This window comes from Salvelinus sp. IW2-2015, linkage group LG16 (assembly GCF_002910315.2).
Source record: "Salvelinus sp. IW2-2015 linkage group LG16, ASM291031v2, whole genome shotgun sequence".
Classification (NCBI taxonomy): domain Eukaryota; kingdom Metazoa; phylum Chordata; class Actinopteri; order Salmoniformes; family Salmonidae; genus Salvelinus; species Salvelinus sp. IW2-2015.
The window spans coordinates 34690642-34706166 of record NC_036856.1 but is presented as its reverse complement, the minus strand read 5'-3'; the positions used below and the strand labels follow the sequence as shown (position 1 = coordinate 34706166).

Sequence of the window (15525 nt, the reverse complement as noted above, 5' to 3'; positions counted from 1 at the left end):
CTAATCAAATAGAGAAATAAAAAMGCTCTCTAAGGTCAGGGCGTGACACATTTAGACAGAGGAGTAATTTACACAGAGGAGTAATTTACAAAGAGGAGTAATTTAGCCAGTACTAATTTAGCCAGAGCAGAGCCAGTATCAGAGGAAGAGGACTTGACATATCAGTGATCAACAGAAAGGGATCCATCTGCATTGGCCATGAGGACCATTTGAGATGTGAATGAATATTAGCCTTCAAAGAGCGTTCTGCTACTCAATAATAGATGAAAAGCTCAACCTTGATCCACAGGACCACAGGTCTGGCCTCTGTTCTGACACTGGAGAGTATAGCCAGTCTGGAACTCTATGAATACACACAGATGGTCACAAACACAAACACAGACACACACAAACACAGACACAGACACACACAAACACAGACACACACAAACACAGACAGACACACACACACACACACACAAACAAACACAGACCACACACACCAAACACACACACACACACACACACACACACACACACACACACACACACACACACACACACACACACACACACACACACACACACACCACACACACACACACACACACACACACACACACACACACACACACACACACACACACACACACACACATACACACGATACACACAGATACACACCACACACACACACACACAGATACAACACACACACACACACAGATCACACACACCCACACACACAAACACACACACACACTGCTTGTTGATTGTGTGCTCGGAGCTTGACTTATGTGTGTGTGTGTGTGTGTGTGTGTGTGTGTGTGTGTGTGTGTGTGTGTGTGTGTGTGTGTGTGTGTGTGCCGTCTGTGTGTGTGTGCGCCGTCTGTGTGTGGGACTGCGTTTGATCTGTTCTTCACACACTTAATCATCTCTCTCCTCTGGTTCGTCCTCAGGATTGAAAAAACGTACCAGGAAGGCCTTTGGGATACGGAAGAAAGAGAAGGGAGACAAAGACAATGACTCCACGTAAGTATACCAGTCAAACTTACACTTGCACGCACACATACACACACACACACGCACATACACATACACAGCAGTCATCCAAATATGATTCCACTGGCTGTGGATGTTCTATCGAGGGAGTTGAGGTTCTGTTGACCATGAACGTTCCACCTGAGGAGCTCTACAGTTTGAGACGTAATGTCCGCTCATGCGATGACAGTTGCCTTGGCAGCTGTAGGCTGTGCCCATGCCTCTGTGAAACTAACTGTAGCTGAGGCTCAGCACTGTGATCAATTACTACCTTGCCCAGGCCTTTTCTCAAATTTTGTTTGGGACGTATCGATTCACCTCACAGGGTTGTATGTGCATGATAACTTTTCATTTTGATTGACTCCTGAGATCTGATAGGTGGGTATGTTGCTGTGTGTGTGTGTGCATGCCCGCCTGCTGCCCGCCTGCTGCCCGCCTGCTGTCCATCCGTCCGGGTGTATGTATTTGTGTGTGGGTGAAGTTTTCCCTGAGAAAGCCCCTATAGACTGTGGTATTCCAGTGAGCTGCTTTGCTAATTGGCAGTGCACTTCAGTTTGAATATAAACTATTTTATTATATGGCAAGTGGATTTCAAGATTCTTACTTTCTCTTTGTCCCTGTCTCTGTCCCTCCTTCCTTCCTTTTTTCTTTCTCTCGCTCTTTTTTTCCTCAGGGGGTCCCCTGACAGAGATGGGGGTGTAAGTATCCCAAAATCGTTCATGTTTTATCAAATGGATTAATCACACAACTTGTTCAGCTGAGAAATAGTCCATAATATCTTAGTTTGTTACCTTTTCAATAAATACGTTTGTCATTGCTGGAAGGAGGAAGACATAACTGGCTATTTACAAGCTTGATTTAATACTGTCATTTTAAGACTCTCAGTCCTTTAGGAGAATCAGCACTGTAACATTAGTGTCCTTTTTTAATAGACTCTAGACTCTAGAATCAAATGAAATGAGTCTATTGAATAACATATTAACTGTTACATGYTTTTTATTGTATTTGTGTCCTCTGTGTTGTCCACCGTCATCATTCAGGATCCCCAGCAGATTGAATCGGTATTGAACACTATGCAGTCCCCTCTAGCGTAGGATAGTTACTCTACTACCAGACTCCACTAGAGCTTAATGCACCTAGTTGTCCTATAGGTAGCATCGCCATCAAGTAGCGCTAGCCAATCACTCAATAGTATAGACGTGCATGAGTTGAGTATACATGATTCTGATTGGTGGGATTCATTGTGATGTCATGTTGTTCTGTTTTCAGTCCCAGAAGAAGGCCAATGGAGCAGCTGTCAATGGGTTCTCTGGAGAGATCGACTGGGACAGATTTGTAAGGAACCAGCATTCTACCCTTTGAACAAGCTCATATTGCACATGATAGAAAACAATCAATATATGTTATAGAGAATATARATTCTTCTGACCCATCTGTTACTGTTTTACTGTTGTTTCTTGACATTCTGGGGGTATGTCAACGTAGCATCAGGGTTGGGCTCAATTCAATCAATTCAGAAACTGAATTGACAGAATTTAAATGGAATTAAGCCCAACCTTGATTAGACTGGGACAGATACAGTATGTAATTAAAGCAAAAAATCATTATTCTACCCTTGTAACGAGCCCATAGCACATGATTTTCAGTTGAATTCCTGAATTGACTGAATTGAAATGGAATTGAGCCCAACCCCGATTAGCATGGTGTAAATATGGTGTGTCTGTTGCTCTGTCTGTTTCAGAACACCCCTACGGTGGACGATGAAGGTTACAGTCTCAGGCCAGATGAGGAGGAGGGGCCAGGATCAGATATCCTTTGTATCTACTATACACCCTAATAGAGCTAGAAATTAATTACATCACACTACATAGTATATCACTGTATGCTACTACACCCTATATCACTGTGTGCTAGTCTGTATCAGTTTGTACTTGTTTCTGTCGGTATGTTTGTATGTCTGACTGACTGAATTAGTGAATGACTGTCTGACTAGATCAGAAACATTTAGTATTCAGCCCACCACAGTACTAGTCTGGCAAACACCTAACTGTGAATCCCGACAGCCAGGCCATCATAGAACAGCCTATCAGTACCGTCAAGCACCATCTCATCTCAACTCAATAACAAGCAGACAGACTACCGGGGAAAAACTGAGCATCACTTCAACTCAATAACAAGCAGACAGACTACCGGGGAAAAACTGAGCATCACTTCAACTCAATAACAAGCAGACAGACTACCGGGGAAAAACTGAGCATCACTTCAACTCAATAACAGCTAACGGCACGCTTCCTGGAATTACTATGTAATGATTAGTCTGATATTTATGGAACCTACTGTTCTGTGAGGAGATTGTACAGTATCCTGGTTGTATGCTGTAGTATATGCTATTTGGCAGAGATTTAGATATATAAACACGCTCTGGGGTAAAGTTTCTCCTAGGTACAGATCTAGGATCAGCTTCCCCTCCCCCAATCCTAACCTTAACCATTAGTGTGGAAAATACTAAACTGACCCCAGATCAGCGTCTAGGGGCAACTTCACCTTACCCCTATCACCTATGACCTTCAGCATTGAAACCATTGCTGTCCTTAACGGCGACCCACCTGGCCCCAAACCCCCCAAGGAGCACTTCTTCTCCTCCAGCGAGTCAGAGGGAGAGGAGGACCACCGGAAAAAGTTTAAGATCAAGATCAAACCGTTACCAGCGGAAAGTGCCAACTGTTTGGCCCCGTCAGTAGATGAACTCAAAGCCTCCATAGGCAACATAGCTCTGTCTCCCTCTCCTCTGGTGAGTACCTCCCCCCCGCCTTCACTGCTCTGTCCTCACTGGGGTCATGATGTCACTTCCTCATCATGTTACTGTGTTGTTATGAAGTAGAACTATAGAACTGTATTCTAGAATGTGTTTGAACTGTTGTATCTGTTTAATTGTTCTGTTGCTCATTAGGGAAGTTCTTTCTACAGCTCACAACACATTACTTTCTGTTTATGTCTTTGTGTGGTTCTCTGTCTCACTGCATGTTGTTTACGTTTCTTTTCTCCTCATTACACCATGCATATGCCTGTCTGGGAGTGAATGATAGTATCTCAGAGCCAATTCCATCCATATCCCTGGAATGACAATTAGCTAGGGAGACATGCGTTAGTTTACCCTCTACTACACAACTGCTGATGGTAGGGGGGTTGGGGAGAGAGGAGAGGTGGTGGCTGGCAGGTCTTTAGCCTTCTGCTGTGACCTCAGTGGACTGACTACGAATTACTAGAGTAGAGTTTAAGACAAGGCAGATGTCTCTGAACAGCCCTCAGAAACCAATTACAGTTATCCCATTGCCAACAGTGGGGTGTTTGAGTCTCCACCACAGGGCTGGCTCGAGGCATAAGCCACATAAGCGGTCGCTTAGGGCCCCAGCCCAGTAGGGGGCCCCGAACCCTCCCCCAAAATGTGTTTATTTATTTTGTCTTTTTAGTAACTCAGTTGGGGTCTCAACTTACTGTTGAGCGTTAGAATAGTAGAATGGTGCAAGTCCCAAACTTGGTTGTGCATCAGCAATTTTTCTATTGTTATGTCAAGACACTTGACAGCCATGACAGCTAACAATTTTTAGATTGGTAAATTAGTCTAGCCAGCTATCTAAAATTGTAGTAATCATAGCCGAATACCGACTGGTCATGCAGGGCACGTGCCCAGGGTCCCTGACCTCCGMGGGCCCCCATTGACATTTTTTCAACCAAATCTTGCTTAGGGCCCCCAAAAGACTAGAGCCGGCCCTGCTCAGCCACTTTGAACTGGAGAGAGAGTTTAGCTGATCTAGGGTCAGATTCCCACACCACAATAACAATGACAACCCATGAGATTCAAACACTCAAATTAAAAGTTTCACTTAACCTCAAAATAGCAGTGATCCAAACATGAGAGGGGAGTGGGAGGGACAGCTGTTGAAGGAGTTTCTCTTTGGGATGCCCACCCCCTTCCTCCTCCACCCTCCCTCTTCCACCTCCACCCTACTTCTTCCACCTCCACCCTACTGTACCTGTAACTTTCTAGTTGGGACAGTTAGCTCCAGTGTCAATACTGGTGTAAATAATTCAGCCTGGAAAGTGGGCATTCACAGTGAGGTTCTGTCCTGTACAAACACAAGGACAGTCTCTGGTCATATGAGAACCTTATAGACTCAATAATTCATCCATCCGCTGGCTGTCGAGCCGGTAGCTAGCCCCCTTACCAGGAACAGTGAGCAGGTGTTTGGTTGTCTTAAGGTGTACCTGGCTCTCTCTGTGTGTAGAGGGATTTGACAATAGAGATCAGCATACAATGGCTGTGTGGTTTTATTGTCACATACCCCCAGATAGGTGCAATGAATTGGGTTGTTTTACAGAGTCAGCTATAGTGGTACAGCGCCCCTGCAGCAAATTAGGGTTAAGTGCCTTGCTCAAGGGCACACCGTCAGATTGTTCACCTTGTTGGCTCGGGTGTTCGAACCAGCGAGCTTTCGCTTACTGGCCCAACGCTCTAACCGCTAGGCTACCTTCCGTCTAACATTAACACCTAAGTTTAATGCCTAAAGTTCATATTCTGTTAACTCATACCCCAAATCCAGGCTGTATCACAACCGGCCGTGATTGGGAGTCCCATAGGGCAGCSCACAATTGGCCCAGCGTCGTCCGGATTTGGCCAGTGTAGGCTGTCATTGTAAATAAGAATTTTCTCTTTACTGAGTTGCTGTTGGTGACTCATCCTGTACTCGTATTTGTAGCCAAAGCAGGAATTGGAGAGAAACATAGAAATAAAAACACCTCAAACTTGTATCTCAAACAGACCGTTTAAAAAATGCTTGCTATTTCCTCATAGAGGATGAGTTGGCCAATCAGCAGTCTACTCACAATAATATTTTTATTGACCGGTGTACGCCCACACTATTCCAACACAGAAAAGCTGCTTTTTAACATAATTAATCACTCATTTTGCAAGGAAAACTATTTAACTCGTAATTAATTATAGGTCATAATATCATAGAAATCTGGAAACACTGGGCAGTTACTTTAATGTAGAGATTTATCCCCAAGCCAGGATTCCAACTCCCACGTCCGAGTAGAAAGCAGTGTCAACTCTGTCCTGTTCTCTCCAGATTAAGTATATGCCAATTAGCCTCTCCCCTATTTAAAACCTCACCAGTCTGTCCAGAGTGCTGAAACTTCAGCTTTTTTTTCTCAGTCATGAATTAAACACGAGTCACGTGATCGCACCTCTCTATGTCAAATGTGTGCTTGTCCAGGTAGTCCTGGAAACAGTTTGTCCATGAAATTGGCTGAGGGGAGCTGAGGGGCGCAAAGGTTAACAGGCTAAACTGAACAACAAGAGGTTCTTTCCACATTTCTTTCACTACCCCTCGCTTTCTCTTGCTCCCTCGTTCTCTCTCTCTCTCTGCTGCATTCTCTCGCTCTCATTCTCCCTTGACCTCTCTCTCTCCCTCCCTCTTTCTCTCCCTTGACCTCTATCTCTCTGTATTTACATTTACATTTTACATTTAAGTCATTTAGCAGACGCTCTTATCCAGAGCGACTTACAAATTGGAAAGTTCATACATATTCATCCTGGTCCCCCCGTGGGGAATGAACCCACAACCCTGGCGTTGCAAGCGCCATGCTCTACCAACTGTATTAAAGTTGAATGTGTTGTTGTTGGAGGGTGATGGCTGTTGAGAATACAGAAGGAGAGACAGACGAAGACAGTGTGTGTGAGAGCAGATTAACCTCCCATAGGCCTTTCTGTTCCACAGTACAGTAGATGTATCACTGGACTTTCCTTGTGCTCATCAACTCTCCCTGAAGCCATGGAGTTTGATTAGACTATTGATTAAACATCCAGTCACTCATCAGATCAAAGTTGCGTATCAATATACTGGAGATAGATGAACGGATGGGTGTGGAAACTGAAATGGATAGACAMATTGGTAGATGGTGGATACTTGTGTTCTCACCTTGGATGTTCTCATTAGGCAGAGAAGAAACCTTTTGACATGATATACTGTATGTTTGTTTAGTCAGTCAATATTCACCTCCATATTATCCATCTGTAATTTCTGCTCATAGCTTTGTATGTGATTGTAGGTTATCTCCACTGACATAGTATCCCCTCTACCCTCTCTCTCCCCCCCTCTGTCTCTCTGTCCTGCCCCTCCCTTTATCCCCTCTCTACCCTTCTTCCCCTTTTTTTCTACCCTCTCTTTTTCTTCCTCCCTTATGTATGATGCTATCTTCTGTAGAGGAGTAGTCCGGTAAGCCTGTTCTTGTCATATTGTCTGTCTTTCTTTCTTGTGTACGATCTTTCTCTCTGCTCTTGTCTGTCTGTCTGTCTGTCTGTCTGTCTGTCTGTCTGTCTGTCTGTCTGTCTGTCTGTCTCTCTACTTCTCTCTCTCTCTCTCTCTCTCTCTCCTCTCCTCTCTCTTCTCTCTCTCTCTCTCTCTCCTCTCTCTCTCTCTTCTCTCTCTCCTCTCTCTCTCTCTCTCCTCTCCTCTCTTCTCTCTCTCTCTCTCTCTCTCCCCCTCTCTCTCTCTCTTCTCTTTCTCTTCTCTCTTCTCTCTCCTCTTCTCTTCTCTCTCTCTCTCTCTCTTCCTCTTCTCTCTCTCTTCTCCTCTACTCTCTCTCTCTCTTCTCTCTCTCTCTCTCCCTCTCTCTCTCTCTCTCTCTCTCTCCTCTCTCTCTCTCTCTCTCTCTCTCTCTCTCTCTCTCTCTCTCTCTCTCTCTCTCTCTCTCTCTCTCTCTCTTCTCTCTCTCTCTCTCTCTCTCTCTCTCTCCTCTCTCTCTCTCTCTCTCTCTCTCTCTCTCTCTTCTCTTTCTCTCTCCTCTCTCTCTCTCTCTCTCTCTCTCACTGTCTCCACTGTCTCTCTCTCTCTCACTGTCTCTCTCTCTCACTGTCTCTCTGTTAGCATGAATTGCCCGCTTGTTCCATGTCAGTTTTCTCCCTTCAGGTTTGTGATTCAGCGTACTAACTTTTCTCTCTAAGGACTATGTTATTGAATGTCAGATGGGTGTCCATTGGATCCATTGTAATAGAGTAAGCGAAATATGCAATAGCAATACAACACACTCAGGTGTAGAGGTGAACCAGGATTTGTGGAGAACAGGTTGCTCTGAGTGATACTGATGGGCGTAGGATTTAACACTACCACAATACCAGCACAGAGATGTCTGCTTTTCAGTGACCTTCGCTAAGATGGAAATCTGACTGCTTGGAGACTGATGGAATGGAATAAATGAAGGAGGGAGAGATGATAGGAGACAGAGAGGAGGAGACGGGAGAAAGACACGGCTCTGCAAGATGCAGCTGAATGAAGCCACAGCAGGTCACAGATAGCAGAGAGGATCAGCATTATGGACTGTGGATGACTGTGATTTCTCTCTCAACATACACATACACACCAATACATGATCTTGCAGGCACACACATGCACACATCACTACAACAATACTCTATCTCTCCTGTTGGCAGTGTAACTGTTGTGTTGGGAGTGTAACAGTGCTCTGTTGGGAGTGTAACAGTGCTCTGTTGGGAGTGTAACAGTGCTCTGTTGGGAGTCTAACAGTGCTCTGTTGGGAGTGTAACAGTGTTCTGTTGGGGTGTAACAGTGTTGTTTGGGAGTGTAAAGTGTTCTGTTGGGAGTCTAACAGTGCTCTGTTGGGAGTCTAACAGTGCTCTGTGTGGAGTGTAACAGTGTTTGTGGGGGTTAACAGTGTTCTGTTGGGGTGTAACAGTGTTCTGTTGGGGATTTTTGTGTAACAGTGTTCTGTTGGGTTACAGTGTTCTGTGGGAGTTATGTTCTGTTTGGGGGATGTAACAGTGTTCTGTTGGAGTGTAACAGTGTTCTGTTGGGAGTTCTAACAGTGTTCTGTGGGAGTCTAACAGTGTCTGTTGGCACAGTTCGTTGGAGTCTAACAGTGTCTGTTGGGGAGTCTAACAGTGTTCTGTTGGGGAGTCTAACAGTGTTCTGTTTGGAGGGAGTGTAACAGTGTTTCTGTTTGGAGTAAGGTCTGATAACAGTGGTTCTGTAAGTGTGGGAGTTAATGTTCGGGAGTCTAATGTTCTGAGTGTTACAGGTTTTGTTGGGGGTCTAACAGTGTTTCTGGTTGGGAGTGTAACAGTGTTCTGTTGGGTAGTCTAACAGTGTTCTGTTGGGAGTCTACAGTGTTTGTTGGGAGTCTAACAGTTGTTTCTTGTTGGAGGTCTAACAACAGTTGCTCTGTTGGGAGATCTAACAGTGTTTCTGTTGGCAGTTTTGTAACAGTGCCTCTGTTGGGAGTCTAACCATGTGCATTGTTGGAGTCTACAGGTTATGTTGGGGAGTCTAAGAAGTGTTCTGTGGGAGTGTAACATGTTCTGTTTGGGAGTTAACAGTGTTCTGTTGGGAGATGTAACGAAATGTTCTGTTGGATTGTAACAGTGTTGTGGTTGGGAGTTCTAACAGTGTTCTGTTGGGAGTCTAACAGTGTTTCTGTTGGGAGTCCTAAAGTGTTCTGTTGGGAGTTAACAGCGTTCTGTTGGGAGTGTAACAGTGTTTGTTGGCGAGTCTAACAGTGTTCTGTGGGGGTCTAACAGTGTTCTGTTGGGCAATGTTTGTGGGAGTCAACATTTTTAGTGTACATGTTGGTGAGAGTCTAACAGTGTTCTAGTTGGGGTCTAACAGTGTTCTGTTGGGGAGTCTAACAGTGTTCTGTTGGAGAGTGTAACAGTGCTTTGTTGGGAGTCTAACAGTCTTAGTAACGTTCTGTTGGGAGTCTAACAGTGTTCGTGTTTGGGAGTCTAAAGTGTTCATGTTGGGGGTGATCTGGTTTGTGAGCAAGTTGTGGAGTTACATGTGTTGATGATGGTTGATGGATCTAATCAGTGTTCTGATGGGTGTAATGTTTGTGAAGCATGGTGATGGTCTACTGTTTGGGGTGTAAGTTCTGGACATGGATGGCTACGTGTCGTTGGGAGTCCTAACAGTGTTCTGTTGGGAGTCTAATGTCTTGGATCCAGTGGTTCGGGGATGGAGTGTCTTTGGGAGTCTAACAGTGTTCTGTTGGGAGTGTTAAGCAGTGTTCTTGGAGTTAATTTGTTGGGAGTGTAACAGTGTTCTGTTGGGAAGTCTAACAAGTGTTCTGTTGGGAGTCTTAACAGTGTTCTGTTGGGAGTGCTAACAGTTGTTCTCCGTTGAGATCTAATCAAAGTGTTGTTTTGAGGAGTGCTAAGTGTTTGGGTCTAAAACAGTGTACTGGAGCTACAGTGCTTGAGAGGAGTTCGTTAACTAGCTGCTTTCTTGTGTGGAGCTAACAGTGACTGTTGGAAGTCACCACAATATAAGTGTACTGTTGGGAGTGTAACCGTGTCCTTTGGGAGTCCAATTCATGTGGGACGACAGTGTATCTAAGATTTGGGGAGCTGTAACATGTGTTGGGCAGATTAAGAGTTCTACTGATCTGTTGGAGTACAGTGTCTGTTGGGGTGTACAGGTTCTTTGGATAACAGGTTCTGTTGGTAAGTGGTGAGTTGGGAGTCTAAACTTGAAGTTACTTTCTGTTGGGTAACAGTGCGTAGTCAAGGTTGTGATGGGAAGCTAACAGTGTTGTGTTGGGAGTGCTGTAACAGTAGCTCTTGTGGGAGTGTCAGTGTTGTATGGGAGTCGTAACAGATGTTCTGTTGATAGGACAGTGTAATCAGTGATCATGTTAAGGTTGTGTTGGAAGTGATATAACCAGTGTTCTGTTGGGGTGTGTCAGTGTTCTGTATGGGAGTCTAACAGTTTTTCTGATTGGGAGTCTACAGTGTTTCTGTTGATGGTTCTGGACAGTGGGGTTGGGTCTAACAGTGTTCTGATTGGGAGTCTAACAGTGTTCTGTGGTGTACATGGTTGTGATGGATCTAACAGTGTTCTGTTGGGCAGTCTAACAGTTAGTTCTACATGTTGTGGAGTCTAACAGTGTTCTGTTGGGAGTTAACAGTGTTCTGTTGGGGGTTAACAGTGTTCTGTTGGGAGTCTAACAGTGTTCTGTTGGGAGTTAACAGTGTTTGTTGGTGGGAGTCTAACATTGTCTGTTGGGGAGTGTAACAGTGTTCTGTTGGGAGATTAACAGTGTTCTGTTGGGAGTCTAACAGTGTTCTGTTGGGAGTCTAACAGTGTTCTGTTGGGATCTAACAGTGCTCTGTTGGGAGTCTAAACAGTGTTCTGTTGGGAGTCTAACAGTGTTCTGTTGGAGTCTAACTAGTGTCTGTGGGAGTCTGTAACAGGTGTTTTGGGAGTCTATACAGTGCTCTGTTGGAGAGTGCTAACAGTGCTCGTTTGGAGTGTAATCAGTGTATCTAGTTGGGAGTCAACAGTGTCTGTGGGAGTGTACAGTGTTCTGTTGGAGTGTAACAGTGTTCTGTTGGGAGTCTAACAGTGTCTGTTGGAGTCTAACAGTGTGTGGTGAGTCTAACAGTGTTCTGTTGGGAGTCTAACAGTGTTCTGTTGGAGTGTAACAGTGTTCTGTTGGAGTGTCTAACAGTGTTCTGTGTAGTGTAACAGTGTTCTGTTGAAGTGTAACAGTGTCTGTGTGGGAGTCTAACAGTTTTCTGTTGGGAGTCTAACAGTGTTCTGTTGGGAGTCTAAGTGTTCTGTTGGGGTGTCATGGTTGTGATGGCGTGTAACAGTGTTGTGTTGGGAGTGTTAACAGTGTCTGTTGGGGAGTGTCATGGTTTGTGATGGGAGTGCTAACAGTGTTCTGTGGGAGTTGTAACAGTGCTCTTTGGGAAGTGTCATGGTTGTGATGGGGAGTGCTAACAGTGTTCTGTTGGGAGTGTAACAGCTGTCTGTGGAGTGTCATGGTTGTGATGGGAGTCTAACAGTGTTCTGTGGAGCTGTAACAGTGTTCTGTTGGAGTGTAACAGTGTTCTGTTGGGAGTGTCATGGTTGTCATGGGAAAACAGTGTTCTGTGGGGTATGTAACAGTGTTCTGTTGGGATTGTAAACAGTGTTGTGTTGGAGATGTAACAGTGTTCTGTTGGGAGTCTAACAGTGTTCTGTGGAGTCTAACAGTGTTCTTTGGAGTCTAACAGTGTTCTGTTGGGGAATCTAACAGTGCTCTGTTGGGAGCTGTAACAGTGTCTGTTGGAGTGTCTAACAGTGCTCTGTTGGGAGTTGTAACAGTGTTCTGTGGAGTTCAACAGTGTTCTGTGGGAGTGTAACAGTGTTCTGTTGGGATTAACAGTGTCTGTGGGAGTCCTAACAGTGTTCTGTTGGGAGTCTAACGTGCTCTGTTGGGAGTGTAACAGTGTTCTGTTGGGAGGTAACAGTGTTCTGTTGGGAGTCTAACAGTGGTTCTGTTGGGAGTGTAACAGTGTTCTGTAAGGAGTTAACATGTCTTGGGGTGTAACAGTGTTCTGTTGGAGATCTAACAGTGTTCTGTGTTGGGAGTCTAAACAGTGTTGTGTTGGAGAGTCTAACAGTGTTCTGTTGGGAGTCTAACAGTGTTCTGTTGGGAGTCTAACAGTGTTCTGTTGGGAGTTTAACAGTGTTCTGTTGGTGAGCGTTGTAACAGTGTTCTGTTGATAGTTGAACAGTGTTGTGTTGGGAGTCTAACAGTGTTCTTTGGGTGTTAACAGTGTTCTGTTGGGAGTCTAACAGTTTTCTACTGTTGGGAGTGTCTAACAGTGTTCTGTTGGGAGTCTAACAGTGTTCTGTTGGGAGGTGTCATGGTTGTATGGGAGTGTAATGTAGTGTTGTGTGGAGTTAACAGTGCTCTGTTGGGAGTTTCATTGGTTGTGATGGATCTAACAGTGTTCTGTTGGGAGTGTAACAGTGCTCTTTTGGGAGTGTTCATGGTTGTGATGGGAGTGCAACAGTGTTGTGTTGGAGTGTAACAGTGCTCTGTTGGGAGTGTCATGTTGTGATGGGAGTCTAACAGTGTTCTGATGCGGAGTGTAACAGTGTTCTGTTGGGAGGTGTAACAGTGTTGTGTGGGGAGTGTCATGCGTTGTGATGGGAGTGTACATGTTCTGATGGAGTGTAACAGTGTTCTGTTGGATTAACAGTGTTTGTGTTGGGGAGTCTGTAACAGTGTTCTGTTGGGAGTCTAACAGTGTTCTGTTGGAGTCTAACAGTGTTCTGTTGGGAGTCTAACAGTGTTCTGTTGGGAATCTAACAGTGCTCTGTTGGGAGTGAACATGTTCTCTCAGTTTGGGAGTTCTAACAGTGCTCTGTTGGAGTTGTAACAGTGTTCTGTTGGAGTCCAACAGTGTTCTGTTGGATGTCTAACAGTTGTTCGTTTTGGGAGTTATAACAGTGTTCTGTTGGGAGTCTAACAGTGTTTCTGTTGGGAGTCTAACAGTGCTCTGTTGGAGTGTTAAACAGTGTTCTGTTGGAGTGTAACAGCTAGTTTCTGTTGGAGTCTAACAGTTTTCTGTTGGGGAGTGTAACAGTGCTCTGTAAGGAGTTAACAGTCTTCGTTGGAGTTTTGTAACAGTGTTCTGTTGGGAGTCTAACAGTGTTGTGTTGGAGTCTAACAGTGTTTGTTTGGGAGTAACTAACATGTGTTCTGTTGGGAGTCTAACAGTGTTCTGTTGGGAGTCTAACAGTGTTCTGTTGGGAGTTGTAACAGTGTTCTGTTGGAGTGTAACAGTGTTCTGTTGATAGTGTAACAGTGTTGTGTTGGGAGTCTACAGGTTCTTTGGGGGTGTAACAGTGTTCTGTTGGGAGTCTAACAGTTTTCTGTTCGGAGTCTAACAGTGTTCTGTTTGGGAGTCTAAGAGTTTCTGTTGGGGTGTCTCATGGTTGTGATGGGAGTGTAACAGTGTTGTGTTGGGAGTGTAACAGTGCTCTGTTGGGGTGTTCATGGTGTGATGGGAGTCTAACAGTGTTCTGTTGGGAGTGTAACAGTGCTCTTTTGGAGTGTCATTGGTTGTGATGGAGTGCAAACAGTGTTGTGTTGGGAGTGTAACAGTGCTCTGTTGGGAGTGTCATGGTTGTGATGGAGTCTAACAGTGTTCTGATGGGAGTGTAACAGTGTTCTGTTGGGAGGTGTAACAGTGTTGTGTTTGGGAGTGTCATGGTTGTGATGGAGTGTAACAGTGTTCATGCATCTGATGGAGTGTAACAGTGTTCTGTTGGGAGTGTAACAGTGTTGTGTTGGGAGTGTAACAGTGTTCTGTTGGGAGTGTCATGGTTGTGGTGGGAGTGTAACAGTGTTGTGTTTGGAGTGTAACAGTGTTCTGTTGGGAGTGTCACTGTTGTGTTGGGAGTGTCATGGTTGTGTTGGGAGTGTAACAGTGTTCTGTTGGGAGTGTCACCGTTGTGTTGGGAGCAGAGTATGTGAGAGGAGCATAGCTGCAGCAGAGGGAGGAGTGGAGTGTGCCCAATTTGACTGGAGCGCGCTGCGAGATTCACAAAGGCTGGAGCGTCGGGCTTCTTTCCCGCTCCAATTTCAGTCCAGTAGCGCTAACTTCACCAGCTCAGGGCATGCCTGGCCCAGCATGCATTTGTAGTCTACTTGTGTGCTGCTACAGCCCCTTACTGTAGCTACTCGCATGGAGTTTGCTAAATATTTCTATAAAGAAACTGATAAAACACAGGTGCTAAATCAAGGTGACTTACAAAGGTGAGGTCCAAGAGCAAGAGAGGGAGTGTGGTGATGTAGAGTCCACAACTAAAGAATCATTGTGAAATATTTTTAAAAAACATATCAGAAAGCATGATGGTGTACTTACTGCATGCACATGCTAAAAGAAAGGAAGGAGGTGGGTAGATTACTAAGTGTGTCATTGTCACAAAGTATATACAGTTGAAGTCGGAAGTTTTTATACACTAGGTTGGAGTCATTAAAACTCGTTTTTCAACTACTCCACAAATTTCTTGTTAACAAACTATAGTTATGGCATGTCGGTTAGGACATTTACTTTGTGCATGACACAAGTACATTTTCCAACAATTGTTTACAGACAGATTGTTTCACTTATAATTAACTGTATCACAATTCCAGTGGGTCAGAAGTTTACATACATTAAGTTGACTGTGTCTTTAAACAGCTTGGAAAATTCCAGAAAATGATGTCATGGCTTTAGAAGCTTCTGATAGGCTAATTGACATCATTTGAGTCAATTGGAGTTGTACACGTGGATGTATTTCAAGGCCTACCTTCAAACTCAGTGCCTCTTTGCTTGACWTCATGGGAAAATCAAAAGAAATCAGCCAAGACCTCAGAATTTTTTTTTTAGACCTCCACAAGTCTGGTTCAGTCTTGGGAGCAATGTCCAAACGCCTGAAGGTACCATGTTTATCTGTACAAACAATAGTGCGCAAGTATAAACACCATGGGACCACGCAGCAGACCATTGTTGGGGGATTTGATTGATTTTGGCCCAATYGGCCTGGCACGTTCAAGGAGCTTTTCAGTTTTGATTGGGTTATTTGGCCTAATAATCGAAACACTTTTACACCTTTACACTTTTGAATAAGGTGTTATCAATAATTTTATACAAACAGAATCAGGAAA

The 15525-nt window shown here is 44.5% G+C and overlaps 1 protein-coding gene across 1 annotated transcript in view; it reads left to right on the top strand.

The window, feature by feature from the left end:
* The first annotated feature begins 263 nt into the window (after nt 1-263).
* Nucleotides 264-15525, top strand: part of sgip1a (SH3GL interacting endocytic adaptor 1a) — a 51079-nt gene continuing 35817 nt past the window's right edge. The window contains 6 exon segments of the mRNA XM_070447433.1: nt 264-324; nt 939-1011; nt 1694-1718; nt 2290-2355; nt 2762-2828; nt 3627-3862. Coding sequence (XP_070303534.1) covers nt 264-324; nt 939-1011; nt 1694-1718; nt 2290-2355; nt 2762-2828; nt 3627-3862 — 528 coding nt within the window.